A 26151-nucleotide genomic window follows, 5' to 3' on the forward strand; every position below is an offset into this window, starting at 1 on the left:
CTGCTTGGTATTAGCTGCCTGTTGTTACCAACAACCCGACCAAAAATACAGCATCTCTAATCTTTATGTTTATTTATAGTGATTTATTGAGTGTACGTCTACTCAAAAGAGTGGCCCGCTCTGAGTGGTGAAGCAGACAAGAGAGAAAATGAAAGCTGGCTACTGAGCAAAGAGCCATGTCTTGAGCTTCTTCCTAAATAATCCTTCATTGTCTGTCTGGTGCAGTGTAAGAAGAAGATTGTTGCAGCCCACCAGGCCCAAAAAGGAGAAAGAGCATCCACTGGCTTTACCAAGACGAAACCTTGGAATTGTGGCCAGATGGTTATTAGGGGAACACAAGGCTCTCAAAGGGTTATAATAAGAAATCCGGGCCCGAGATATTAATCGCTCTATGCGTAAGCAGAGAGGTCTTGAATAAAATCAGCTTGTTCACAGGAAGCCAGTGCAAATTCCGCAGATGTTGGGTGATGTGCTCTCTTCTAGGAAGACTGAGAGCAAGCTTGGTGGCAGCATTCTGCACAATCTGTAATTTCCTCACCTGATTTTGCGACGAACCAGCGTATAAAGCATGACATAGCCCAGCCTGCACATTACCAAAACCACTGTAATACTAGGCTGAACTAAAAGGAAATGCAGGAATTGTTTCATCATAAGCAAGAAGTCAAATCACGTACCAATCACTGAGTTGATTTGATTGTGGAATGACACATTTTTGTCAAATTTGATCCTCAAGTTTTTAACCATTTCAACTTAAATATTGGATGGTGAAGCCCCTTCTGGCCAGTGAACTTCCAGATTAATATCAAAGTTGTGTCCTACACTAAGAACCTCAGTCTTTTTAGCATTGCACTTCAGTTGATTGTTGCTCACCCAGCAAAAGACAGCAGAAAGACAAAGTTGGATATGTTGGATGACTGACAAGGAACTTAAGAAGTTCAAGAACAAGCACATAATCCCTGATACACCTCTGAAGAGGATGGAGTCGGAGAGGACGATCAGGCAGGCACCAATATTGAGACCCTTCATACTCATTACAAACACTCTTAAGACAGACAAGACCTGGTATAGACTTTTTCTCTAATACTCAGTCTCTTGCATGTTTAGTCTTTGATTTGAATTATAGTATACATGATTTCTAACCTGAAATTAACATTAATGAGAAGCATTGCTTGCTAAACAGCCAAACTCACAAAAATCTATCTGCTGTTCTTGGTCATTTTAAGATCATTGTAAGCATAATAGTACTCTTACATCAGGACTGTAAACATGGTACCCTCGGTAAGGAAAGAAGGAAGAGTGGATGTTACTTTGGAAAAGTGGCCCCTATGTTCTTGAGACGTAAAATGCACCCTTGTGCTGCCACTCTACCTACTACTTCACCAGTGGATGCTATGGGCTTACCTGAAGGTGAAATAGTAGCCCCGGAACCACCAGTCGAAACCTTAGTCACCGCCTGTCACAATACTGTGAAACTGGCATTAGAGTACACAAATAGGTTTGCTGCTTTAGCAGCCCTACCAGATGATCCGGGGGAGGGTAATGCTGTGACGTCTGGTGAGGATAAGCCAAATTCCCACTCTGTGACTGTTGAGGCGTCAGCTGTGTACAACTCTGGAGATATTAGCATCTGGAGATTTGGAGATATATATTCTCAGCATCGGTTCATACAATTGCTCAAAATAATCAGGGCTCTACAGAAAACGTTCTGCCAATTATGCAAAATAAATATTTTATCAGTCCTAATAACTGACTAAAGCCCATGATTGATGTGCAAATCTAGCAGTTAAAGTGCTGCGTGTTGCTACCTAAATGCAACTGCTGCCTAATTAAAGTGCTGTGTGCAATCCCTTATTTATATATAAATACATACAATAAATATGACAAAAAAAATCTAAAAACACGTCTAAATTATTCATTTTTATGGAGATTTTATCACTTTTGTTTTCTAATATAAGAAAAGATATATATATATATATGGTCAAAGGATGGTCGTTATAAATATATATATGTGTGTGTGTATATGTATTACACAGTAATGGTCACCACTGTGTAGTGATATATTGGTCAGAGTTTCCATAGGAAGAGCATTTTTTGTTTTGCTAATAACTTTGGCACCCTTTGATGAATCTTCATGACATTTTCCCAAAAAAGGTCATCCGCCTCATTTCCATCCAGTACTGCTTCAGGGTGATCCATCAAGTGGGGGCTGGGAAAAAGGGGGGTACCAAAATGCATTTTCCAAAAACACATGGACCGGACTCACTTGTTATAGGTTCCATTTATTTGCCCTGCTAACGTTTCTGCTGACAAAGTAAAAGAATTACAACTGTTTCATGTGAGAGTCACAGGGTTGCTATTACTAAAATGACAAATTAAAGTACGATTTAGATTTTTGGAATACATTTAAAACTGATAATTATCCACAAAACCCTACTGAAACAAATATTTTTTTATAGTGGAAATTGAAAATCACCGAATTTAGCCAAATTTACACTGCTTTGGTGTACTTTTCTATGAATGTTGCTCCTGCTATGTAAATCTAGCCTAAAACACCAAATATATCCTTGTGACCAACAACATGTCCCTAGGCTCCTAGGACTTATTTCCAATTCCCCTTCCCTGACATGTTGGCATTACATTCTTCGTCCTCTGGTTTCCGCCCGATTTTATCAGCATTGCTGCATTTAATTCCAACATAGTAGCTGTACTTGTTCTTTAGTACAAGATGGGAAGTACACAAAAACAGTCCATTTGAAGGAAATGCTGCACAGAACGCAAATAAAAGTAATGATGCGACTCACTTAAACCCTGCTTACAGAGCACGGCAGTCCCTGAATTGCTTTCATGCAATCAAAAAGTATATGCTTGGCAGAAGTCATTACTTAGCTCTCATCTCACTGGCTTCCTAATAAACACAATGAGCCTGAGTCACTCATATTGGATGGTGAGCAGATGTTACTTACATTTGTAGTACCCTGACTTACTCCCAAATTACTGGTTTACTTCTGGAATCCAGGAGCCGGCCATAGTATTACAACAATATGTCGCAGCAACACCTTGGTGAATTGGGCCAAATAGCCAGTGGACACAGCCCACCAGTGTAAGAAATACCAGGACAAGAAAAGGAAATCTTCACGAAATATGAAATTTTGCTTTGTAGTCTTGCTACAAATAGCAGTTCACCTCTTATGTTGCACTAGTTTCAATTATCCATACAGTGACCTATTCAGTCAAACAACCAATGTTCTCCTGCAGCTTATGAACTTTTCTTACTGCTTCAGCAGTTTTCTGTATAGCAGTAAATGTTGTTGTCATCAAAACTCTTGCAGTAAGCAGGCTGCTCATTAATTCCTCAGCAGCTTTTTTTTTGCATGGCCAAGGACAGCAGGGAAAGGCACAGATCAAAGATTGATAATGCATTATTCTATTCCTTTCTTGGTGCTGATGAAGTCTGGACTCATTTACACAATTTCTCTAGAGGGACTAGTCTTTCTAGAAGAGTGAGCGGTGGAGAGAAAAATCACTAGTTATGCTAATCTCAATACAGTGCAACCAATGTGGCCACACATTAATATACTCAATGACTTGAACTGAGTTTAGTATGGGTTCATTATAAATTTACAAAAAAATCAATGTAGATCAATCTCAGAACAATCATATATAAGTACAAAAAGATCAGAATAAGTCCAAATCTCCTTAAGAGATTTACCCTATATAGTATAAAGCAGATAACTAACTCCAAGATTATAATGCAGACGATCAGGAAAAAGAAATGAAGGTTAAATTGCATCAGATGATTCTCTTTAATGAGAATGAGTAAGCTATCTTTCCCTACACTGGCATAACAAGGACAACCTTAAATTAAAAGTATTTTGGTATGGGCATGATCAGGAAAGAAAGAAGAACGGTGTCAGCCATCAGAGTATTCAGTAGAAAACACTCCAACAATGGGGCTAGTAGTATGAAGCTAGCAGAAGCATGTGTCTGCTCTCTGTGAAAACTTAAGATAGACTCTCTCCCTCATTAAGTGCAGCACATCATATCAGCTGCAGTTGAGTTGATGTTCCCACATGGCTTCTTCTTTGGGAATTTTCCATAGCTCTGGCACAACTGTATACGTTCACCACCTTTCCCACTTCGATTAGCCGTAATCTTCTCTCGTCCTGGGTCATTCCTCCAATGAGAACTACTATCCTTGTTTGTTACTGAGATTACTTCAGCTGACTCCTGCTTCTCATGCCTTGTTATCTATTCAGACAAAACTCTTTTATTCCAACTAATGAGGCTTAGCCACACCTGCAGTGGAAACAAAATGAGATTAAGCATTCCGCATTGAAGGGTAAACGCAGACAAAATGTAAAGATTACAACTCAAGCTTGCACTGATACAGAGAAGGTTAGGCTAAAATAAAATTACACATAAAGTTAGGCTAATATACACATTAGGCCTCAATTTAACTGGCGACTTTGGCTAGTGCACTACACTACAAATACATGCCCATTTTTACAAAAATAAAATAAATGCAGTTTCTCATAAAAATTAATATAATACAACGAATTATGAAAGTGTCATTGTTATTATACATACACAAGATTAATTTAGGCTATATGTATGAATGTTAAATACTAGTTGCACACATCCTAGTTAATAATTTCACAATAAGACATTTTCATTATAATTTCTCCAGTCACATCAACATTTGTAAGGGTTACATAACTTTATTAATCACATTCTGTGCACCAATATTTAGTTGTGGGCTACTTTAAATATGAAATATCACACTCTCAGTATGATTAAATACTCTGAAGTTTTGCTGACTACGTATGATTATATGCACTCCTAAGTTATCTCAAATGGGATCCAGATTACATTTCCTCAGAATTGTGAGATAAAGAAATGGTCAATGTAACATGTGCTTTGAATAATATGGGAGAGAAATCCCCACAACATATACCTTATATCCTTAGTAAAAAATCCTTTTTCAGTCAGTCATTGCCATTTGACTAAACAGAGGAGCAGCAGGATGGTGCATTAAATGTTCACCATTAATATCTTATCTGCTGAAATCAAATCTGAATGTGATGCAAACATATTACTAGCCATACTCGTGCTTGATATATAGTGGCAATGTCCTTCTGGGAAGAGGCATTTTGGTGCAAGACAGACAGGGAGGAGAGAGAAATAACAAACTGTTACATGAAAGAACAAATTCAAGTAAAGGGTAGAAGGAATAGATGAGGCTCAGGAAACAAGGAAGGAAGAATTGATACTAGGAGTGAACATGGGAGGGAGGGAAATAAAGCAATAGTCTCTATAAATACTGGAGAGCCTCTCTTCATGAAATGTTATGGCAAAATAAATGTAAACACCAACATCCAGTGATTTTGAAAACTTTGAAAAAGCAAACAGAATTGACTGCAAATAAAAACTTAATTGGGGGCGCAGCTTAGCACTGATCCAAAATGGCGGTATTTTGAGTGAGCTCTGCCGGCCAGACCACTATCCTCACTGACAATACTGCGCTGCCACTTGTTTTTTGATGGCTTTGGGATGCGAGTGGCCAACCATTGATAGCCAGGGCTGGCGGAAATGATTTTGGCCCACTGGACACCTAACAGATGAGAGTCGGAGGAAGACCACCTGGACTGGGCCTGTGATGCCAGGCTAACACCCTGGTCTCCTGGCACTTGCGGTGCAGTGCTGCAAATGCCACTGACTTGTGAGGGTACGCCACTTGGCGCTGGACTGGACCACCCAGATCATGGTGGTGAGAAGCCGTCGGCGTGGGAAGGGTTGACCACAGCCGGTGGCGCCTTCAGCAGTGGAGCAGCCCATTGTATAGTCGGGCCTACTTACATCATCCCAGGGCTCGAGTGGGGAGGCCCAGTCGGCTCATGCTAGCACTACATCCGGTCATAGGCAGTACTGACACATGGTAGGGAAGTGTTTGCCTTCCGTCTTCTCCGGTTGGCCAGTAAGTGTGGCACACCTTATTTTGCTCTCTGCTGCTACCTGCTGCACAGCTAATGGGATTTTTCATAATTCTGCCACCTGTTTTCTCCACAGCAACATTGGAGACTTGAAACGTTGTGTAACTCTTGCTTGGAATCGACTATGGCAGGTGCTGCATTTTGTGTTAGCTGAGGGGAAGTGTATTCCCTGTCATTGGCCTGACATCCAGTTATTCACAAGCATCTTCCTGGCACCCTACCTTCTATTGTTGGTTACTAATTGACTGGTGATATATATAATTTAGCAATGCACAAAACGGATGCTGAACAACAGCTTCTGACTTTTAAGTCTAGACAGCAGGCGCGGCAACCTGAGGCATCTGAAGACCACCCTCCAGAGGATAGGGGAGCCGGGGAGGGGGTGACTCTCCCCTGAGGAGGACATTAAAACTCTCCTACTGGACATGCGTACCAGTCTCAGTGTTGTTGATCATAAATTTTTTCACTAGGCGCATGGGTGACCTGAAAGACCTATGGACAAACTGCACACAAGAATATCGAATACCGAACAGCGCATCTCCAACATAGAAGACGTGCAAACGCAGCAGGTCAAGACTTTGGCACACTTAAAACCTGAGCTTTGCAAGGTGCAACTGAAAAATAAAGATTTGAAAACCAGATCTAGGCAAAACAATGTTCAAATTCTTGGCATTCCTGAATCTACTGCTATGGGGCGTATGGAGGATTACATTGAGAAGCTCATCATCGCTTTGTTTGGTGCCGAATGCTTCTCTGAGTCCTTTGTGATCGAGAGGGTATATCAATCTCTCGCCCCTCGACTTGACCCATGATTGTTAAGTTTCTAAATTATAGAGACATTGATCAAGTGCTTTGTTTGGCGGGAGAGGCTAAGGAAGTGCGCCTTCATGCAATCAGTCCAAAAAGCTTGCTGAAAATTCCTGTCAGTGAAAAAGAAACTGCAAGAGCATGGAAGAGCCTACAGCATGTTGTACCCAGCAAAATTGCATTTTACTGGAAGGGCAAACAAAAGTTTTTAGTAATGAGGTCCACTCAGGTGGGATATTTTATTGGAGATAGTTACATGTAGATAGTTCCAGTACAGCAGGTAGTTAAGTTCAGTAGAGCAGCCTGTGGAGATGTAATAGAATGTGCTGAGGTTCTACTGTGAGGAGTTCTCTTGTGAGAATTCTGTTAAGGTCAGTTGGAGAGCACTTAGATGATGGATGTTGCTCTATGCTGGAGATGACTTTATACAAAAGGGGTTATGTCCTACGGGACCAGGCAGGACACTGTAATTTAGTAAACACACAAGCGCCTGGTTTCGAAATCAAAGCTGCTTTTTATTTTCAGCGAACTTCGAGCTTCAAGTTAATTGTGTAGCTCGTGTATTATTTAACTTATTTTTGTCTTATTTTTGCATAAAATACATCAATGCATTACATATGAGGTTTTTACACTTCACAACCTCCAATTTCAAAAATAACTAATTGTGCATAATAAATCATAAATACATTCAAATTTGAAACAATCAATACATTACAGTTCATCAGTTCATCAATTCAAAAAATCATACTTTGGTGCACCAGAAAAACATTATGCTCTAGTCCTGTCTTGTCATTTCTTTTTTAAGCTTTAGGACTATATATTCACAACGGGCTATTTTTAAGAAATGTGTCCAATGAAACTGGCCACCCTTTTTGCTTCTAGGCCCTTAGTGAATCGAGAGAATTGATTCTCATAGGAAATGCCGACGCGTTTCCAAACCCAGTCCAATTGTTCGGGTTTTTCCTCAGGGCAACACTGGGTACCTGATAATTTAAAAAAGAAAAGTTTTTTTTTTAAATACCTACTCCTATTTTCTGATTGTTTGATTTTTTGGGCGCTTTCTAAGACTTGCTTTACCTTAGTGTTCCAGATACGCCTTATCGTCCATTTTCACAATTTGTAAACTTTTTTAAGACCCGGGTGAATAAGAAGGGACATTCAATTGTCTCCTTGTTTCATTAAATTACGGGCATTGCATGCTTGAGGACTCCCAAAAACACTCAAACTTACTGTGTTTGTTGATTCAGGGATTCGCGGTGCGGACCGATATTGAATTAAAACACGGTCCTGGATTCCCACGACATTATCTGTTGTGTTTAATAAAGAAATTTTAGTTTCTTATCTAGCAACTCGAACATTGGAGATAACTTATAATTTGGAAACCCTTACTTGTGTGCACAGCGGTTTTCATACGCTTGGAATCTTTAAGTCTCCTCCGTGTGGACGCATCTCCTTAATGAGGCTGCGACCGCGTTCAATCTCTAACGCAAAAAAAGATTGGAGACTCTTGTTAACTGACTACTTGTTCTAACTCTCAATAGTTAGACCATTGTCGTGGTCGGATGCTCTCACCTCTTAAATTTTGGCTACATTCGGCAGTCTTAACTCTTGCTTCTGTCTCTGACGTTGCGTGTAGCGTTCTGCTATGTTTGTGATTCATGTGCACCTGAAAGTGGCCTTCTAAATCACCTGACTCCATTCCTTGGTATGCCTTATGGGAGTTGTAGTTAGTTATTCGATTCTAAGTAAACACGCTTATCCCTGATGTCAACAAACTTTATACAACAAGGGAGGACTTAATCAATTCTTTATCGGTCATGGTTTATCGATTTAAACCTTGCTTACAAATTATTAAAGTTACTCGAAAAAGCCGGTGATGCGTAAAGGGGGCTCAGTGAATGTTTCTTTGCAGTTCTGACAATTCATTCATTCCATCAATCACGCAGTTGAACTTTAAAACTAAGTATGCTTCTTTTTGCAACAGTAATGTCTTCACATCTCCTCCTCGTGGAGGAGTCTTTATTCCTGACAAGACCGTCCACTTAAAATCTTTTTCAGTATGGTTGCATTGCTGAAAAAAGTTGAACCATTGGAGCGGTCACTACCTTTTGTTTTATTCTCAATGTGTATTGCGCTAGTCTTTGATTGATTTGCTGGTTCGTTTTCCCAATGTCTAGTTTGGGGCATGGACAGATTATTGTATATACCAAATTACGACTTTTGCAATTCGTAAATTCTTTGTGCATCCATTTAATGGTGTTATACTCAAACAGCACTCCTTCCATTGTATTTGCACATGAGACACAGGTCCCACATTTGTGGTGGCCTTCAACTGGTTTTAACCTCCAAAGAGTGCGCAAATCTGTTTTTGCTTGACTTAGCTCCATGTCTGCTCTGACAATCTGCTGCCCTATGCTCTTATTTTTCATGAGTGCAAAAAGAGGTTTTTCCATTGGAATCTCTAATCAAATGCCAATTTTTCTAAATTATTGATTTGAATCTGTTCGTGCATGGGCCATAGGTTGTAACACAGACCAACCTATCCATTGGTTTCTTCTCTTTTTTGTTCAGCAGTTCCTCCCTAGGTGTATACCAGGCTCTTTTAGTAGAATGTTTCAACATTTTACCTGGATAGCCTCTTGTTTTTAATTGATTACTTAGAATTTCAGAATGGGCCAAAAACGCTTTGACGTTACACCGTTACACCGTAAAGCAACAGATAAAAATACAATTCTCCACTATAAGAGCTATCTCCCATAAAGTCTAAAAGCGAACCTCCCCTATAGCCAGATGCTCAGAATCAGGAGAAATTGTTCAAGGAAAGAAGATTTTTTGGCCCATTCTGAAATTCTAAGTAATCAATTAAAAACAAGAGGCTATCCAGGTAAAATGTTGAAACATTCTACTAAATGAGCCTGGTATACACCTAGGGAGGAACTGCTGAACAAAAAAGAGAAGAAACAAATGTATCGGTTGGTCTGTATTACAACCTATGGCCCATATACGAACAGATTCAAATCAATATTTTGAAAAATTGGCATTTGATATCCGGATTAGAGATTCCAATGGAAAAAACTCTTTTTTTTACTCAGGAAAATTAGAGCATAGGGCAGCAGATTGTCAGAGCAAAAATGGGGCCAAGTCAAGCAAAAACAGATTTGCGCACTCTTTGGAGGTTAAAACCAGTTGAAGGCCACCACAAATGTGGGACCTGTGTCTCATGTGAAAATACAATGGAAGGAGTGCTGTTTGAGTATAACACCATTAAATGGACGCACAAAGAATTTACGAATCGCAAAAGTCGTAATTTGGTATATGCAATAATCTGTCCATGCCCCAAACTATACATTGGGAAAACGAACCAGCAAATCAATCAAAGACTAGCGCAACACAGATCGAGAATAAAACAAAAGGTAGTGACCGCTCCAATGGTTCAACATTTTCAGCAATGCAACCATACTGAAAAAGATTGTAAGTGGACGGTCTCGTCAGGAATAAAGACTCTTCCACGAGGAGGAGATGTGGCGACATTACTGTTGCAAAAAGAAGCATACTTAATTTTAAAGTTCAACTGCGTGATTGATGGAATGAATGAATTGTCAGAACTGCAAAGAAACATTCACTGAGCCCCCTTTACGCATCAACTGTGAATGGGACTACCACCCATACAACAATGCCCTGTGTGAGGGTAGAAACCATAAGTAGCCCATGTAGGCAAATGTACTCTGAGCAAATAGAACTGGAACCCATTGCCTTCCCTACGTAGGAAAGGAAGAAGTGTAAGATAACACATGTGAATTGAACAATGAACAACTGAAGATGTGTACCCAGAGCCCATTTACGTAGAAATGATGAGCACACGAAACCCACCAAACAATCCCATGCAGGCCATTGTGCTTTGCACGCGTTGGTCTGTATCCCATCCTCGTCACCAAAACAATATAGTAATGAGGTCCACGCAGGTAGGATGTAAGTTATGAAGTTTTATTGAAGATAGTTACATGTAGATAGTTCCAGTACAGCAGGTAGTTAAGTTCTGTAGAGCAGCCCCACTAGGAGCATCCTGCCTGCTGCTCAGCCCATTCTCCAACTGTCACTTCACCTCACAGGCTCCCAACATTCCGAAGCACATTATCACTCCAACATTCCATGCAGCACACAGCACAAGCACACTGGCTGAGCAGATGGTAAAAATGGCATAACATTAACATGGGCAGGATACTAAAAAGTTCTACACTGATCCCGCTGCATCATTAATGTTCTTGCAGCAGTCTTCATCACCAGGAACATCATCATCTTACTTAACATTTAACACCAGATCCTCTCTGGATGAGGTGGAATGACTGTCCACACTTGCTCTTCCATTCCCAGGCCATCACGTTTAAGCCACTCTGGTCATTGCCATTATTTGGCCCGGAATTCTCTCCAAAGTGACTGAACTTGCACTAATAATGTTTGGAGTAGTCTCTCCGACATGTTGTTGGGCTCCAAATGTTCACCTTATCTGAGTTCTGCTGGGTATTGAAATCTGCACTGTGCTCTTGTCAAATGGTTGGCTGATGGTATATATTTGTTTTAATTTGTGCTCTGGTCATCCCCAGCTTCATGCTGCATTTTGTAATTTGTAGTATATCTTGCAAACATGTTTCCTTTTCTTCTATGGTTGATTTACTTTCGTGTTTGGGGATGTCAGTGGGACTTGGTGGGGGGTTTTCAGGCATTTTGGCAATACAACATGCATTGTTCATCATCTGGTATCATGTCAATAGCATTCTTAAGCATCTTCACCAACTTTATATTCATTAAATCTCAAGGTGCACACACACGGGCACACTGATTTTCCTTTCAAATGTATTACTTGGTATGTCAAAGGCCTTAATAATCACCAGAAGTGCTGCCAGGTCTTGCCATATCTTAATCAGCATCAGGTTGACATAATCTATTTGCAGAAGACTCAAATATTACTTGTGAGGAAGTTCAGTTTATTTAAAACATGGGGCCCCTTTAAATATTTAGCATCCTACGCCTCCTACTCTAGAGGGGGTCGCCATTATAATTAGTTTAAAAATTCCCTTCCACCACCTTAGGTCCCTTGTTGACCAGGAAGGCCAGTATCTTCTAGTGCAGTGGTTTATTGGGCGCACACATGTTACATTCTTGAATGCATATGGGCCTAATATAGATTGCCCTGATTTCTTCCTCTCCGTCCTTAAGAATGTCCTGGAAGTCTAACCACATTCAATTATCTGGGGAGTAGGTCATAACCTTGATTTAGACATTAATCTAGACTGCTGTGACTGTCATGAGTGCCACCTTGCCAAATCCCGCTCTACCTTTGTCGATATAATGGCATAGTTTGATATGGTGGATCTGTGGCGATCTCTACACGGGGGTCTTGTGAGTACACTTTCCACTCCTCTGTACATAACACCTACTCCAGGCTTGATTTCTGGGTGGGCTTGCAGGATGTCCTGGGTTGACCGGGTTATTCAGCATCTACACCAAACCTTATCCGCTCACTCTCCGGTGATGCTGCATATTGCTGTAGCCAACAGATATAAATGTCAACCGCTATGTTGCCTCCAACCCAAAAACCTACTGGATACTCTTTTTAAGGAACAAATTCGGGCTGCAATTAATGAATATATTACTATAAATAAGGACCCTGTAAGTTCTGTTGCTAACTTTTGGGAGGTCCTCAATGTTGTTATCTGGAGGGAATGTATGACTAAGGGGCACAGCATCCTTAAATTTATCAGGTGTAAACTTGCAAAACTAGAGGATGACCTTCGTTCCATGGTAGTGCGATATGATGAAACTAAGGATAATCAACTTTTAGATACCATGCATTTGCTCCTCCTCAAATCTCATGAGGAGGCTGAAAGGGAAATGAAGTTATTGGGCAAATACTCGTGGGCTAGAAGATATTAAGAGGGCAGCAGTACAGGGCACAGCCTGGCTAAGCTACTAAAGCCTAAATGGGCCTCCAATAATGCTTATAATCTGGATACAGCTGATGGAAAAGAATAAAAACCTGAGTATATACTGTAGATGTTTGTAAACTTTTATCAATGGCTATACACCTCACAGCCACAGATGACTCCCGCAGACATGTCTATTTAAATAGGTTGACCTTGGCATGGCTGGATCGTGAGAAGCGCGAGCTCCTCTGTCAGCCTCTGACTGTCGTGGAGATGAAAACCATTGTTATGCAATTGAAACGGGAACGCACCGGGGAACAACGGCCTCCCTGATAAATGTTATAAAACCTATATTGCAGAATAGTCGCCTTTACTACTGGCGCTCTATGAGGAGGAATTTCAGGCAGGTCTCTTACCGCAAACAATGCGAAGGTCTATTATAATCACTCTTCTTAAGCCTGATAAATCCCCGTCCAGGTGTGAATCAAACTGTACCCTCTCACTTATTAATGAGGACCGTAAGATCCTTACCAAGATCATGGCAAATCGTCTGCTCCCACTAATGTCTTGTCTGGTCCACCCCGACCAGTCCAGCTTCATAACTGGATGATCTACGGTGGATAATCTTCATTCAATTTTGCTCTCATGCATCAGGTGAACCAAGACATGCAAATTATTACTGTGTTTTTAGATGCCAATAAGGTATTTGGCACTGTTGAATGGGCATTTTTGCTTATGGTGTTGTCCAGCTTAGGCCTCGTTCGAGCATTTGTAAAATGGGTCCAGCTTTTGTACACTGCCCCTTCATCTCAGTTGCGTCTGAATGGTGGATTCTCTGCACCACTTCAAATTGGTAGAGGGATGCAACAGGGGTGCCCCCTGTTGCCCCTTTTTTTTGCTCTGACTGTGGAACCCATGGCATGTGCCTTGAGGGAATTCCATTGTCAACGGGGAGTGAGCATCGGATTGTGGCACAAATTATTATCCATGTATGATGCTATGCTAATTGTCAGGGATCCAGTGGTCAATCTGATTCCTATTGTTGAGGATTGAGTGGAGTTTGGACGCTGGTCGGGCTTGCAGATTAACTGGGACAAGTCCACCATGGTCCCTTTGACCAGCAATGCCACTAAACCAGAAATGTTGATTCTGCTACAATGGCGAACTACGCCCATCAGATATCTAGGCATTCTTTACCATACAGACATCCCCACCGTGACCCGAGAAAATTATGGTCCCTGCATGGACAGTCTGCAGGTTCAAGCTGATCGCTGGATCACCCTGTCCCTGTCCTTGGCAGGAAGGGAGGACTTGATGAAATTTATTGTTTTGCATAAGATGCTTCACTTGTTTCAAAATATCCCTATCCCCTTAAATAAGGCCTTCTTCACTCTCTTACGGTTACACATGATCAAATTGGCGTGGGTGGGTCCACAATCCCGTATAGGCTTGACCACATTGCAGCTTCCATATCACAACGGGGAGCCTTGCTACCCCACATTTCGAAGTGTATTATCTGGTGGCACAGATACAATTCATTCATCATTGGTTTCATAATTATCGACCGGACCCTCATAAGAGATGCTTGATTCCCCCCACTCCCTTGCCTGCTGCACCATTTGTGACCTTTTCCGAGACCATCCAGAAAGATCCATACTGTCCACTGCACTGTTTGGGCCTGAAATAGACTGGCTTCTCTGTGTGGTGTCTCAACCCTGTACTGTCCCTTGGTGCCTATTAAGTTCTATCACAAGCTGCAGTTGAGTGATGTCCCATAACTGCCAAGAGTTCTTGCACGGAAGGTCATTGAGACACTAAGACACTAGGCGATCTGTTTGGGTGAATTACCGGCTACAATGTTGGATGTGCTAATCCATGGTAAACTCTCTTAAGAAATTTGCCATTTGTTTATTGGATTCCAGGAGGAGCCTCCGACATAATTTGTTCTAACAGTATTCCTGTCTAATCTGCTATCTCACAAATTAATTACCAGACTATGTACTGCGGTGATGAGCGTTTGACTTCAGAGGCCACCAGGACCCACCTGGCATGGGAGAACAATCTGAGTCATGGTATCGCCAATGAACTATGGAAATTTTGTTATCAGCAAAGACAGGAGGTAACGGCAAGCCCGCCGGTCCTGATCTCATTCCCTTAGAGTTTTATAAGACCTTTTCAGCAGTATTGAGACAGGATCTGCTCGCTGTCTTCAGGGCTGCACAGGCCGGTGTCATTCCAGATTCCTGGAGGCAGGGCACTGTTGTTCTATTTAAGAAGAAAGGCAAGGATAAGCTGAATCCTTCTTCATATCGGCCAATAGCACTTATTAACACCAATAGTAAAATCTAGCACAGGTTATAGTTCCCCTGGTCTCAATTCGCCAACTCGGGTTCATTCCTGGTAGGGACACAACCGATCACATTTGGCGTGTTATTGCTTTGCTTGACTGGGCGCATCGGGGTGATCCTGTTGGACGCCGAGAAGGCGTTTGACAGGGTCTCCTGGGGGTTCCTGTGGGCCGTACTGCGCTGGAAAGGGTTCGCTGCTGAGTTCATCCAGGCTCTTCAAGCGCTTTATATCTCCCCAATTGCAGCAATTCGTATCTCAGGGAAAGAGCTGGGGTACTTTACCATCAGCAGGGGAACCAGAGAAGGTTACCCCTGCTCCCCCCTGCTATTTGCCTTATTTATTGAGCCCTTTCTCAATATGATTGAAACATGCCAGGGTATCTCTCCAGTCAGGGTCCAGGGAGTGGAATATAAGGCATTGGCTTATGCCGATAATATCGTTGTACCAACTGATGATGTCGGACCTTCTTTCACAGCCCTAGATATTCTTGCCAGTCAATTTGGGGCTATGTCCGGCTACAAGCTGAACATAACAAAAACCCAAGTCATCCAGTCAGCAGGCATGCCCCCCTTGCAGGTTTCTGTTGCTACAGAAGCCACTTACTTGGGGGTTCAAATCTCCGCCGAGGTGGATCAGATTTCGGACTTAAACTATCTCCCTATAATTGATTCCCTTCCCATCAAGCTCGAGAGGCTGGATCACTTACGTCTTTCCCCCTTTGGACGATGTAACGTCTTGAAAATGATAGTCCTACCAAAATGTTTTTATTTTTTAAGAGCCATCCCTCTCTTGATCCCTCAGGTAACACTGGTCAGAGCAGAAAGAATATGTCAACAGTTTCTTTGGGGCTATCGCAGGGCAAGAAGAGCCGCGAAGTGGATCCATCTCCCTAGGGAGCGGGGCGGCTGGTCGGTTCCCAACTTGTTATACTATTATTGGGCTGCCATGATACAGCATTTTGGCTCACCTTTGATGGGCGATAAGGTCAATACCCCTTTGTGCATTAGCCCATCTTTCTATGACTTAGCGCTCGGTGATGCTGCCAAGGGAGTCCTAACACGTGTTTTAGAACCAAGTTATTTCAAGAAAACAAAATTTAAGATCTGCTGGGCTCTGTTTTCTATTTGGCAGAAAATCCGCTCTCGTTTGGCTATCTCAAATAAATTTTTATACCCCATTTAGCGCCTCGGGTTTGTTACCACCAACATTCCATGATGGGATAATGACCAAATGGCGCTCTGTGGGTTTTAAGGAAATTGGTGATCTTGCCCAGGATGGTCAGATGGCCTACTTTTCTTTTTTGAAGGACACATTTCAGTTGCACTCTAATCACTTTTTTAAATACTTGCAGGTTAGGAGGTTCTTGGATAAGAATCTCTGTAGAAATCCTAATATATATGATAAGATTACTCTTGTAGAACTAATTAGGAAAAAACCTAGAATAAGCGTGCTCTATCAATATCTTTTGTCTGAGCTTCCGGACGATGTGGACACTCAGAATATTAAGTGGGTTGATAAATTCGGTGTCCCAATAGTAGATTTGAAATTTCCGCTTGAATTAGCCAGATCTGTCTTAGTCTCGGGGCCCTTGCGCACCCAAAGTTATATGGCTATGTTTAACTTATATCATACTCCAGCCAAGATAGCTAGCTGGGGAGGTGCTAGAGGGGACTCTTGTTCTAGATGTACATTTTTTGCAGCGGATGCGATTCATATGTTTTATTTATGCCCTAACCTGAGTTTATTTTTGAAGGAAATTGAGGTCTTCATTAACCAGGTACTTACATTTCAGGTTAAGATCTCACCGGAGTTAATCATAACGGGCTATGAATACTCAAGTGCTGCTGAAAGGACAAGATACGCCCGATCATTTTTGTTTATTGCAATGGCAATGATTAGATTATGTATAACATCGCAGTGGTTAAGTCCAGAGGCTCCTACTTTTGGCCAGTGGAAAGCTAGGATGCTTCCATGGTATAAACTGGAATCATCAGTGTTTCTGTTGAGGGGAAGGAGAAGGCGCTTAGTGGCATCTAAGAACTGGGCCCCTTTTGAGAACTGGCTTTTGCATTAAAATTAACTTTTTCCCTTTTTTTTTATTTTATTCCTCCCCTGATATTTTTTTTTTCATGCTATCCATTGATCTGTAACCCTAACCTGATTTGTTTATTTTCCTGATTCATGTTTGGTATATATTCACCTAATGTGTTTCCTCAAACTCGACATTTTGTTCCATTGCTCCCGGTGTTTTTCTTGAAAATAATAAATAAAGTAAAAAAATAAAATTAAAAAAAAGCAAAGACAGGAGGTATCTCTTAACAGTAGAGACCTACTTCTACATTACAAGTTTGCATCAAGAGCATACCTCTCACCTTCAGACTTTGCGTGATATTATGGCACAGATGATATTAAATGTAAGAAATGTGGGACTCGGGCAGACTTTTTTCACTTGGCATGGCCCCGCTCAGAAGTGGTTACATTTTGGATTTGTCTGGGCACAGCCTTGCTAGACATGACAGATAATGTTGTTCATCTGACTCCGGTGATTATTTTGTTGGGTTATGTCAAGGAGGTACCTAGGTATTTTCACAGATTTACGGCCATGGGTCTACTATTGGGTACAAATAGGGTGGTCATTACGTGAGGGGGTACAGGGAGCTCCACAATTTCAGGATTGGTCAACGGACGTCTCTGTTTGAGTATTGGTCTGGGACCTATGCTTCAACCCTTCCGCTGGCTTCTCACCCAGAGACTTTAGGGACCCTCTGAGATCCTACCTTTTGAAAACACAGCCTGTGTGATGGCACACCTATCATTATATCGCCAATTTTATGTTGTTTGCAGCTTGATGTGGGGATTTTCTTGACCTGCTTCGGCATTTCAGGATGTATAACTTGCTATAAATGTAATGAGGCACTTGGACGTGCAGGACTTCTTGCATATGTATGTCAATTAGTATTGATTGCCATTGTGAACTGTGTGTGCTATTTGACCAATATAAACTGTCATATATTTTCCTTTTGTTTCATGCTGTGTACTACTAAGCCGAACTGTCGTTGGTATTAGTTGCAAGTTGTAAACTTTGAATAAAGCAATAAAAAAAATTAAAGTAAAAAAAACTAAAACAGGTATCAAGTATGGATGATGAGGGTGAGTTCACTGGATCTAGCTAGCTGGGAAACGTTTTTATTGCCTGCTTTATAGGAGGGTGATAACTGAGGAGCTGCAAAATAATAGAACACCATCCATGTGTGTCTTCAGCACTTTGCCATACTTGTAGATGCTTTCATTGCTTTCCTCAGCAAGGTAAACTGCTGCCTTCCCGATCAAGTGCACCATGAGAGTGAGATCGGCAGGGAAGGTGTGTTGGACTGTCACAGAAAAGTGTATCCAACAGGTTGGGAAAGGCCTCCCTCATGTTGAGAATAAAAGTGCGGGCAAATGCAATGTATCTTGACAGTCATGGTACAGTTCCAGGGCTCACACTGGTGGGAGAATTTCCACCATGCAAAGCAAGCATTGGCAGAATTTACGCCAGAGTTACCAAAATGTTTTTTCCTGCCGCAGAAAAGGGTTTTAAGAAGAAACCTCTGCAAAGATTTCAAAATGCAGAAGAAATTCCATTCCAAGACTGCTATTCTGGTAGACATACAGTCTGCTAACACACTGCAGTGAAATGAAGGGTTGCTAGAGGAGTAACCTACACCAGCCTTCAGCCAACATATTGCAGAAGCTAATTTTCTTACTACCTTAGATCTAAAAAGGGCTTAAAGAGAGCGAAGAGTGGGTGCTGGAAGGTAAAAAAGTAGTGTTAAAATGTGGATATCCAGCTGTGTTACATATGAAGAACGAATTAACATTTGATAAAGAAAGCAAAGATGCATGAAATGGCGAAGGCTAAATGTTATGCCAGTTAATTCTCAATGGTATTATTTTTTATGGGCCAGGTTTTGTTCCCATCTATTTTTGGAATAAATATTTTAAAAACGGCAATTTGGTACATTTCCTTTAGACCGGCTAAAGCATGACTAACAAAGGAAATTATTGAACTATACTTTGTCTGACTACAGAAAAGTCACCAAGGGCTGGTTACAACAGGCCCATATAATTGTGATCACTGCACATGAGCCTGTTTGCACAGAGATTGCAATTATAAGTGCTGCTATGTTTGCGGCACGTGATAATCGCTGGGTGCAATAAAGTTTGTACCCTTCGTTAAATTCCAGCAGGTCAAATATATCAAAATTGATCAGGGGATAAATTCTGAACCTCTGGATGTCGGATTTAATCGATCCAGATAAATTAAGACTATCTCTCCAGAGCGATTGTAATTGTTTTAACACGGAAATGAATGACCCTCAGAATGAAAAAGTTAATATAGCAATATTTGACCATTCAGAAAATTCACTGATATTGTCTTTGCTCAGGGATGCGTGGCAAAGACAGAATTTGTGCAGTGCCTAATGATATTGATGACACCTTATCACAGATCATTAGTAGACTGCTCTTTCCAAGGAACCTTGCAGGGAAAACTTGAATATCTGTCAATTGCTGTGCGTTGTGCTGTGCGTTGTGTTTAGAAACTTGGAAGATGCCTTAACAATACCTAGGAAAGTAACATCCATCGTGTGAGATTATGTTTTCAAATGATTTTCTTTTACTCAAACAGGCTGCAATAGCAACATACTCAGGCTGGCAAATTGCGTACATCCTTTGGGGTATGTTAACAAAAATATATATAATTCTAAAATCACAATGCTTTTTGGGTTTTTCTATTTTTTAACCTGTTTATACTTTATTTTCACAGGATATCAAGTCACCCATGTGATCCAGTGTCTCATTGGACTGGCCATCATGTACATTTTTGTAGTGCCCATCACAGACAACCGAGCAATGGAAATGCTGAAAGGCTTGGGGATTTCATTGTAAGTGTGCATAACTTACTTTGTCATCCTTTGTCAACCTTAAACATATTCTTAGGTCATTTAGATTTCAGAAATATCGATCTCTGTTAAAGGAAAGAATGATTCACTAAGAACTAGATACACAAACACATCCTGCAGACCATCTGCATCTGGTCATGTCCTCTTAGAGATATGATGTGGAAACAAAGAGGGAAAGAAAGAAAGAAAGAGAGAGGTAAGGAAAGAAAGAAAGGAAGGGAGGGAGGGAGGAAGAAAAGAAGCACACTTCAATTGACAATGAGCTGCAGTCAGAAATTTAAGAATCTTTATTTTTTATGTTGAATTGATGCATGTCTGCTCTACAAAGAAATAGTCACCCGCGGAGATTCCTTCCTTCGAAAAGTGACAATTAGGGAGAAGCAAAGTTGGCTGTAATCTCATTTTATTACTCTCTTCCTCTTTAGCTGTCCTATCCATCCATCTTTTTTTTAAGTTTAAAACAGAATTTATTAAAGTAAGTTCAAATAAAATAAGCACAGTCAATCAATAAAGATGTTACAGAAGATCAATCACTGAGATAAGAAAAAGAACGAAATAAGGAAAAATAAGAAAAAGATAAAGAAAAGAACATGAAAAGTAAAATATGCTCAATAACAGCAAGCATCATAAAATTGAGTAGAATTTGCAAAGAAAGGAAAGATGAGGGAAAAACCATTTAAGTTAGGCATTAAACTTTAGGTTAGGCATTAAACTTTAGACATGACTGGAAATTATTAACTTGTATACCAGACAAAAAAAAACAATCAGGGTAGTATACGTAATGACATGGAATATACAGTTTATAAAATACAAAAATAGAATATGAAACACACAGCAGATGAATCGTTATGGAACAATGAAGAGGCATTCATGGAGGTTTGGGTACCTCTTGCTGCAAGGGAGATAGTGGCAAAGAGTGTCTAGCACTTTCGTTAAACAGGGATGTAACTGGATCCCACAATTCCGTTCTCTTTGTCGCTAGAGTCAAAGGGTAAACATAAGTCGTTTCCAATCTGTGGTTGTAACAGACCGCATACCACCAAGCCTGATATGATATTTTGGTGAAGTCTTTCCAGTGTTTGGTGATTTGTTGGAAAGCTACTGCTAGCAATAAATCAATTATCTTTGTACGCATTATGCACTGACTCCATATAGGAGAAACGCTCCCCAAGAAAATGTGAGAAATAGAAAAGGGATGAGTGGAAAAGAAAATTTTATTTATCTGGGACCAAACCTGCACCCAAAAAATGCGAACTAGGAGACAATCAAAAAGCATGTGAAAAAGGTCCGCATGTGGTTCAGAACAGGACCAACATAAATCCGTGGAATCTGGAAATTGTTTGCTGAGAGTGAGTGGTGAAAGTAATAGGCGATTATAAATAAAAAACAATGTCTGAGTCGAATTGGCAGCCCTAGAGGACGTGCGTATCTTCAGCCAAATTTTGTCCCATAAGTCGATGGGCCAAGAGACATGGAGATCCTCCTCCCATCTCTCCTCTGTCTTAGTCTTAAGGCGGGGGGAAGAAGAAGTTAAAAGAGACGCATACATTTGGGAAGCTTTGGCTTTCTTGAGAAGTAAAGAATACAATACAAGCACATTAGAAGGTTCGGGATAAACAGGAAAGGTAGAAGCAAGGTATGCAGCATGAGCATCCTGAAGTGCAGTATGCAATAAGGAGTATTTAGCACGGAAGGAAGAAGGAAAGTTGAAGGAAGAGACAGCGGAGGAAAAGGAAAGGGGTTGACCTTGAGAATACAATTGATGAACCCATATGAGGCCACGAGATCTCCATGTCTTCCAAAAGATGGGTCTATTATTAATTAGAATAGACATGTTGTGCCAAATGGGTTGCGCAAAAAAGGTGGAATAGGCAAACTTGGAAGAATTTTTGACGTATGCCTGAGAATAGGGGTAGAGACAAATTGTGGTTTACGAGAAAACATTAGATATTCTGTAAAAGAAAAAGGTGCAATGAAAGAACGCTCCAGATCTACCTCTGCCTACGGAAGGAACCGAATCTATTGCCTTTTAGGCGAATGTTAAAAACGGTACTCTTCCGAGAAGCATGGGGCTTGATCTAATCTGGGTACCTGTCCTTCTGTATTTGATCAGTTTTCCACTACAAGCGCTTAGAGACCTACTGGTGATAATGCGCTATATAAATTGAATAAATAAATAAAATAAAAATAAAATCTAACCAGAGAGGAGACGAGGAGTGTGAATCCAAAATCCAACTAGATACCTGACATAGCAGGAAAGATTTATGGTATTAAGAAAAGTTAGGAAAGTTTACCCCCCCTTCCGACTTGGGACGCATCAAGTTGGTTAAAGACATGCAAGATTTTTTGTGACCCCATAAAAAGGAAGAGAGAATAGAATTAATTTTCTTAAAGTATTTTGAGGGAATAGAAAATGGGACGTTAGATATGGTAAATAAGACGATAGGCGAAAGCATCATCTTGATCGTATCCAATCTCCCCCACCAGGACAGATAAAGGGGATGCCATTTGGAGGTAAGGGCCGTTAATTTTTTAAAACAATCATCAAGACATCTAGCAACAGTGCCTTTAAGAGAAGCTGTGAAATTAAGTCCTAAGTATTTAATAGACTCAGTATTCCACGTGAAACCCAAAGCAGAGAAATCATTTTTAAGAGTAAATTTCGTAAGGGGTAGAATCTCGCATTTGTCTTTATTTAATTTATATCCAGACACGCGAGCGAAGGAGTCCACCTCAGTTAAGAATGCAGGAAGGGATGAACTTGCTTGGGACAAGAACAACAAGACATCATCCGCGTAAGCAGCCATCTTAATGTTGGTTTGTTGGAAGGCGAAACCATGAATGTCATTATTCTGGCAAATTCTTAAGAGGAAAGGCTCTAGGGCGAGATCAAACAAGAAAGGAGAGAGAGGACAGCCTTGCCTAACCCCTCTGTTAAGAGAAAAATAAGAGTACAAGCCGCCATTTGCCGATATGGCAGCCCTTGAATGAGAATATAAGAGTGAAATTAGTGTAGATATTTTTGGCCCAAAGCCAAACCATTTCAGAGTCTGGGAAAGATACAGCCATTCAACTCTATCAAAAGTTTTCTCAGCATCTAGAGCAATGGCTGCAGGAGAAAGAGAAGAATGAGAAGTCTTAGAAAGGATATCAAAAAACAATCTAGTGTTGTCTGCAAGGAGTCTACCATTAACAAAACCCGACTGTTCCTTACCTAAAAGCTCAGGTAAGTAATTCTCCAAACGTAGTGCCAAAGCTTTCGAAAAAATATTATAGTCAATATTGACTAGAGATATTGGGCGATAATTTTTACAATGCTGCGGATCCTTACCTGGCTTGGGAAGAATACAAATAAGAGCATCAGAAAAAGTTCCCGAGGCGGAACCAGAAGCGAGAAAGGTAGAGATTAGAGAGTGCAATTTGGGAATAAGCAATTTAGAAAAGTAAGAAAAGAATTCAACTGTGAAGCCATCAGGACCCGGGGCCTTCCCATGTTTCAAAGTCTTCAATGCACGGGAAAGCTCTAATTGCGTAATATCAGTTTCCAATGGAGAAAGATCCGGAGGCGAAACAAAAGGAGAACGAATCTTAGAGAGGAACTGAGAAATAGAATCTTCGGAAGCGGTCGATTCAGAGGAATAGAGTGACTCATAAAAATGATGAAATTCCTGCAGGATGTCATTGTCCTTATGCTTAAGTGAACCATCCCGACCATGAACAGAGTCTATATTGACTCGATTCTGTTTAGCTTTTAAATAATTGGCCAATAGTTTCCCAGCTCTATTTTGACCCCCATAAAATTTAGCACTGGACTTTAGTAGGAAATTAGAAGCGTTGTTTGTGGAGTCTTTATTAAACTGAAGTTTGGTGGCAATAAATTCACTCAAGCAATCTTTGGATTTTGAAGTATAGTAAGCGTGTTCTAAACTTTTAATTTTAGAAAAGAAATCTTTGGTGGATTGCTGCGCCGTCCTTCGTTTACAGGAGACATAGCGAATTATAAACTCCCTAGCCGAAGCCTTAAAAGCCTCCCATACTACCGAAAATTGAATCTCATCAGATTGATTTAACAGGAAGTACTCGTGAAAAAAGGAAGTAAAAGAAGAAACAAAAGCAGGATCAAGGAGGAGGGAGTTATTAAAGCGCCACTTCGTAGTGGACTTGGGTTTATAAAGAACATCCAATGATATGGAAACTGGTGCGTGGTCAGATATTAAAATAGATCCAATATCGGAAGAAATGAGAGATTGAGAAAGATGACGTGAAACGAAAAAGTAATCCAATCGTGATTGAGTGTGATGCGGCGGGGAAAAAAAAGAATATTCACGCAAAGTTGGATTACAGAGTCTCCAGGCATCGGTTAGGTTATATTGGTGAATGAGTTGCGTAAAAGATTTGTGTGATTTATGGGGTACATAAGCAGTAGATGAATGTCTATCCAGGAATGGGTCAAGAACCTCGTTGCAGGGGCGTGACCAACAGCATGGCCGGTTAGGACGTGCAACTGCGGAGCTCCTGCACGGCTGCCTCACGATCCGGCGTACTACTGACTCCAACACTCCCAAAATCGGTGAGGTGAAGTCCGAATGTGCCCTGCACTAGAGGGAGGCAAAATTACTGAAACGGTGGCGCTCTGAGGGAGAAACCGGCTCCGGACTTGCCCGCGCGTGAGCCCCGACTACACCAAGATGGCGGCCACCGGTGCCCGAGTGAGATAGACGCAGAATGAACGAGATCCTTGCCCTGCCGCCTACAGCTGCCACGAGTGGGGCACGGTAAGAAGAGCCCGACCATCCTGAGCGGCTCCCGGATTCGCCCCACCCGCTCCCACGCCCGACGGACACTGGTGCGGAGGTAAACACTACACAAAGATGGCGCCCGGGGTCGGAATCGACCGCCGGCGAAGCTGAGAAGCCCGATCTCGGTCCCGACTAGCTGGCCTGGAATGCGCGGTGATGACGAGGAGGCCTGGTGGGGAGCGGTGACACCCCTGTGAAGCGCTGTGAGCCACGCTCTCTCTCACGGTGAGGCACCCAGGGTACGTAGATAGCGCCCGCCCGGGTCACGGGGCGCTGGATAGCGGATTGGTGACGGTCTCTCCGCTCTTGGAGCTCTCTGCGGGCCTGGCCCCCCAGCGACGACAAGACCCCCAGAGCGGAATACAGGGGCAGCAGGCAGAGCCTATCACCCGATTACACAGAGGCGGGGAGGAAGTAAGGCAGAGTATGGGGGTCTCCACGAGTTGAGCTACGTCACTGTGAGCACATTACTGCGGCGGTGGCGCTGGAAAGGCTACAGCGGTGCGCGCCAAGAAGCCCAGAACCATCCACTGTCCCAGCTCCGGAGACAAGGGGCTCCGAATTTCGAATAGGCACAACCGGACCAACGTGAGGTGCCAGCAAGCCTGATCCTCGCCGGGTCTGCCAGCACACGCCCGCTCTTGCTGTGTCCAGGGGTACAGGGAGTCTGTGACACGGGGAAAGGACAAATGTCACTGGAAAAATAAGAAACACTGGGAGGTGCGTACTATAAGAGGTACTAGAAGACACAACTCTCCCTGGTTCCAAGGCAGATGTCAAGGTAACGATCCGTGCCTAACTACCTGCAGGCCGGCCTAACGTACGGGATTGGCCGGGAAAACCCTCGAGCTGCCGGGACGCGGGGGCCTGGTGCTGAGAACCCGGGGGTCCCGGCATTGGAAAGGGAACGACGGCAGGGAGGAGGCGGAAGGCACCACCCACCTCCCCTACAGACGGCACCTTGAGCAACCACGGTGGGGAGATCTGGTTTGAGGAGGCCGCAGATCGCGGGCGACTCATCGTGAAATCGCGTCCAACGCCAGTAGGGAGAAGGGCAAACTGCTCGCAGAGTGGTCAAATTGCGGCACCTCAGTACACCATGGGGAAAAAAGATGTGCAGTCTAAAGGACCTAAACAGGGCCCAATGGACAACTTTGCCGCGCCGCGCCAAGTGGTAGGTGGCCTTCCGACGACCTCGGGCCCACGCTCCGACACCGAACTACTGATGGAGGCCATCCGGGCTTCACGCACTGATATCCAGGAGTCCAGGGCGGCATTAGAAGTCAAGATAGGTGAGGTGGGCTCGGAAGTGACGCTCCTGAGACAGGACTTTCGTAATTTG

At 42.1% G+C, this 26151-nt stretch overlaps 1 protein-coding gene across 1 annotated transcript in view; it reads left to right on the forward strand.

The window, feature by feature from the left end:
* The window catches only part of LOC144818669 (stimulated by retinoic acid gene 6 protein-like), a 651836-nt gene that overhangs the window by 460033 nt on the left and 165652 nt on the right, over nucleotides 1–26151 (forward strand). Inside the window, exons 13-14 of the mRNA XM_078676317.1 lie at nucleotides 19737–19785; nucleotides 19875–19992. Of these exons, the coding sequence (XP_078532443.1) occupies nucleotides 19737–19785; nucleotides 19875–19992 (167 nt within the window). The remainder of the gene's footprint in view (nucleotides 1–19736; nucleotides 19786–19874; nucleotides 19993–26151) is intronic.

Source organism: Lissotriton helveticus, chromosome 2_1 (assembly GCF_964261635.1).
Source record: "Lissotriton helveticus chromosome 2_1, aLisHel1.1, whole genome shotgun sequence".
NCBI lineage: Eukaryota > Metazoa > Chordata > Amphibia > Caudata > Salamandridae > Lissotriton > Lissotriton helveticus.